The 4,325-nt window shown below is 36.5% G+C and overlaps 1 protein-coding gene across 1 annotated transcript; it reads right to left on the bottom strand.

Moving 5' to 3' along the window:
• Nucleotides 1–1,178: 1,178 nt before the first annotated feature.
• On the bottom strand, nucleotides 1,179–4,085 carry LOC126700862 (MDIS1-interacting receptor like kinase 2-like). The gene is made up of 3 exons (XM_050399040.1): nucleotides 3,632–4,085; nucleotides 1,604–3,262; nucleotides 1,179–1,525 (listed from the first exon to the last, which is right to left on the bottom strand). The coding sequence occupies exons 1-3, from the start codon at nucleotides 4,083–4,085 to the stop codon at nucleotides 1,218–1,220; spliced, it is 2,421 nt and encodes an 806-aa protein (XP_050254997.1). The 3' UTR covers nucleotides 1,179–1,217.
• Between the last annotated feature and the right edge of the window lie 240 nt (nucleotides 4,086–4,325).

The following is a 4,325-nucleotide window of genomic DNA, read 5'->3' as shown; positions in this document are numbered from 1 at the left end:
GACTAATAGACTGTGATTAAAAAAAAAAAAAAAACTATGATTATCTTGTAATAGGATTTTCTAACTGTATTTGTAAGGGTTAAGAGTATAAGTTTATGGACACAACATGGTGGAGAAAAAGTGATAAATCCCATTAAGCTAGCTTGAAGAGTTATCTAAGGGGTTAGAGTTAACTCAAATCTAGTATTTTTAACAATTTCCTGCATTGCCATGATAAAGAGAGGAGCTTGTATAAATAATGAATTAATGACTATTAGGTTCTAAAGATTTAGGATTAAATGTTTAGATTCCTTTTCTTTTTTTATGTTGGCATGTCTAGATTAGGTGTTAGACATTGCTCAAGATTGTACAAGTCAAGTCTCAAGAACATTCAAGCTGCAGGAAAAAAATTCAACTTCAGTGAAGCTCAACCGATTGAAAATTACATTTGACCGATCGAAAATCGCAAAAAAATAGATTCTGTAGAATTTTAAATCAGGCCCAAGCCTACGAAAACATTTAGGGTTTCAGTCCAACACTCCAGAGTATTAAAGTAAAACCCTAACTATTTTGAAGGCTCTTGGAAGATTTGTGAATTACTCTTATGAGATCTGAGAAGTTCTGTGTCTTCTAAATCTACAAGTATCTATCGAAACAAGATCTACAATCAAGTGCTAGTGGAATCTAGTTGCTGCAAGATCAACAAATGGTGATCTAAAACCTTTGAGTAAGATCTCAAAGTCATAAGTGTGGGAGCTTGTGTGCCACAACTCTAAGAGAGAAGAGTCCATGGATTCGGAGTATTGGGTTAAGATAGCATGACTCTAGTTAATTACTCAATTACCCAAGTTGATTAATTAAGTTTAATTGCATGCAAAATGTAAAGGCATCAACAAATCACCAAAAATACTAAGTGCAGTGGAAAATAAATTAGACATAGTGATTTGTTGACAAATGGGAAAAACCTTACAAGGCAAAAATCTCACCAGAAACACACTATAATACGGTTCTAATCTTTATTTCACTTTGAAATCTTTGTAATACATACCAGAAAGCCAATCAAACCTATAACATCACATTATAGATACTTCCAGTGAAAGTGCTTGTAGTACTCGAGAGGCATTACATAATCTTAAACAAACAATTGCGCACAGAAGCATAAATTTGACATATTATATAGCATTCCAAACAATTCAATATATCCTAATCCTTGCTCGTCCTGGTGAGACTGTGTGACCTTAGGAAAGTGGATTTGGGGTTGGTAATAGTTGAGAAACATGGTGCATAGTTGGTCTACATTCTGGATTAGCTTGCAAGCATGCAATTGCCTGCTTTATGATGACTATCAGTTGACTCTCAACCTGAAGGGTGGGAGGTGGAAGGTGTATGTCTAACAAATCTTTCGACAATAAATTCTCCCCCATGATTGAAGCAGATAGGATGGGGATCATTTCAGTAGGATGTCTTCCTTTGATCACTTCTATAGCCAAAACTCCAAAGCTATAAACATCACATTTCTCAGTTATCTTCATTGTATAAGCAAGCTCTGAAAATATACAGAATATTATGCCAATGTGTTTATATGCTTTATTTTATACATTGATTAAAAAATTAAGTATATTACCTGGTGCAACATATCCATATGTGCCGGCAAGTGAAGTCCAATTGGATGAGTCTGGATAAAGAAGCTTAGCTATGCCAAAGTCTGAAACATGAGCCTCGTATTGAGAGTCCAGCAAAATATTTTTGCTTGATATATCCCTATGAACAATTGGTGGTGAGCAATCATGGTGCATGTAAAACAAAGCATGAGCCACACCTTTGATGATGTTCACCCTCTTATTCCAGTCCAATTCTTTAGCTTCTCCATCATTGGTCAAAATTGTGTTCAAGCTACCCTTTTCAAGGTACTCATAAATCAAAAATGAGTATCGTGAATGTGAACAAAAGCCATGCAATTTAACAATATTTCGATGTCGGATTTCTGTTAATGCCCTTATCTCATTGAAGAACTCTTTTTTTGGTGCAATCTCACCATCACCCAAGGACTGGAGTTTCTTCACTGCCACTATGTTTCCAGATGGTAGATTTGCTTTATAGACGGTTCCATGTCCTCCCTTTCCAATGCAAAACATAGCATCAAAATCCTGGGTTGCTTCAATGATTTCCTTGTACATTGCTCTTCCATCGAAAGTTGCTATCGAAAACACCTGTTCATTGTGCATGTTATTTGCTTGGTTTGCATGAGGGTTCTTCCTTTTTCTTTGATAAATGCAGAAAATTCCAAGAAACATCATTACAAGTGAAAGTGTTCCCAAAAGAGGAAAAATTATTAAGAAAATGATTTTGTACCCCTTCTTTGAAACTTGGCTTCCTGCCATACATGGTTGCAATCCCGTAACATTTCCACACAACCCTTTATTACCTTGTAGTGCTTCTATGCAAGCATTTTGAAATGCTTTGCTATTAGGAAGAGGACCCTCCAACTTATTATAAGATATGTCCACATAGGACAAGCCGCGCATTTCTTCAAAAGCAATTGGAACAACACCAGATAGGTTATTATGAGAGACATTCAACATCTCCAAGCTTTGAAGATGGTCAATTTGTGAAGGTATCTCTCCTTCAAGTGAGTTATGACTCAAATCTGGCTTGGACAAATGGGATAAAATGAACATTTGAACTGGAATGCCATGGCTAAACTTGTTGTTGCTCATATTCAAATGGTATAGTTTCAAAAGGTTCCCTATATTTCTAGGGATTGACTTGTCGAATCTATTATTGGATAGATCCAGATACTCAAGATTAGTTAATGATCCAAGCTCCAAAGGTATATCACCAGAAAGTTGATTTCCATTCAACTCCAGCTCCACCAAAGAAGTTAGCTTCCAAAATTCCTTTGGAATCTTCCCAGCTAGCCCATTATAAGAAAAATCAAGTTCATGGAGTTGAATCAAGTTTCCAATTTGAGGTGGTATGCCTCCACTTATATTGTTCCCCCTAATCCATAGGGTAGTTAGTTGTGGACTACTACCCCAATTGTGTGAGATTTCACCATAAAATCTATTGTAGCTTAGGTCAAGGAATTGCAGGTTACTATAGACACCAAAATCTCTAGATATATTTCCAAAGAATTGGTTATTCGAAAGGCGGTATCTAATTAAGCTCGTGCAATTCCTTAAAGTTTTCGGAATTGGACCTATGAGGTTGTTGTCAACTGCAGCAAAGTATTGAAGAGAACCACTTTGGCATAAGTTTTGAGGCAAAAAACCGGCAAAATTTGCTATTGAGACTGAATTTAGAAATTTTTTTGGAGAATAGCATGCGCGTCAAACTAATTAGTTAGTTGGACTGTTTTTGGAACTCGAGTTTGCCAAACTCGATTTTGGGCTGGAAAGCAAACCCTATAGTGGCGTTTTTTTAGTTCCTATAGCAGCGTTTATAGAAAACGCCACTATAGGGTACATATAGTGGAGTTTTTGACAAACGCCACTAAAAAAAACGCCACTATAGTATGAATTTTGGGCCGGAACTCGAGTTTGCCAAACTCGAGTTCTAAAATCAGTCCAACTAACTAAATAGTTTGACGCGCATGCTGTTCACAAATTTTTTTTCTGAAAACAGTCTAAATACCAAATTTTGCCCAAAAAACCTGTGAAGTTGTTTCTATCTAGCTGTAGCACAACCAGCTTTGTTAGATTTCCTATCTGTTGAGGAATGGGACCAGAAAATTGGTTCTCGCGGAGGGATAACCATTCTAAGTTGCTCAAATTGCCCAAGCAAATTGGAACAGTACCATTTAATTGATTCATGCTGATATCAAGTTCAATTATGGACTTCAAATTTCCTAATTCTTCTGGAATGGTGCCAGAAAGTTGATTGATATATAAATCTAGGACAGATATGTTGCTTAGAGTTCCTAATGATTTGGGTATGGAGCCAGAAAGATGATTTATATGTATGCCTAAAGAAACAAGAGACTTCAAATTCCCTATTTCTAGGGGAATGCTGCCAGAGAGCTGATTTTCACTTAGGTCCAACACCTTAAGATGGGTCAATAGGCCAATTTGTGGTGGGATTTCTCCCGAAAGGTTATTAAAGGACATATTAAGATATATGAGTTTGGAGAGATGACTTATTTTAAAAGGGATTGTACTAAAGTGATCATTCATGCTAAGATCAACATAAGCAAGACTAGGGAGAGATGAGAACGGAAATTCATGAAGTGTACCTTTCAAGCCTGAGTTCGTCAGGTTTAATCTAGTAACACTCTCTGCTTGGTTGCATGAAATACCGTGTAAGGTTGAATTTATTCAACCATCTAATTGGCTTTATTCCGTGCCAAA

The sequence above is a fragment of the Quercus robur genome, chromosome 9 (genome assembly GCF_932294415.1).
Source record: "Quercus robur chromosome 9, dhQueRobu3.1, whole genome shotgun sequence".
Lineage (NCBI taxonomy): Eukaryota > Viridiplantae > Streptophyta > Magnoliopsida > Fagales > Fagaceae > Quercus > Quercus robur.
This window is presented reverse-complemented; position numbering and strand designations above follow the sequence as displayed.

Coding starts and splice junctions, on each gene's coding strand:
- LOC126700862 (XM_050399040.1), bottom strand. CDS start 4,085: ATGTCCTTTAATAACCTTTCGGGAGAAATCCCACCACAAATTGGCCTA. Junction 3,263..3,631: donor AGATAGAAACAACTTCACAG/GTTTTTTGGGCA, acceptor CAGTCTCAATAG/CAAATTTTGCCGGTTTTTTG. Junction 1,526..1,603: donor ATATGGATATGTTGCACCAG/GTAATATACTTA, acceptor GTATATTTTCAG/AGCTTGCTTATACAATGAAG.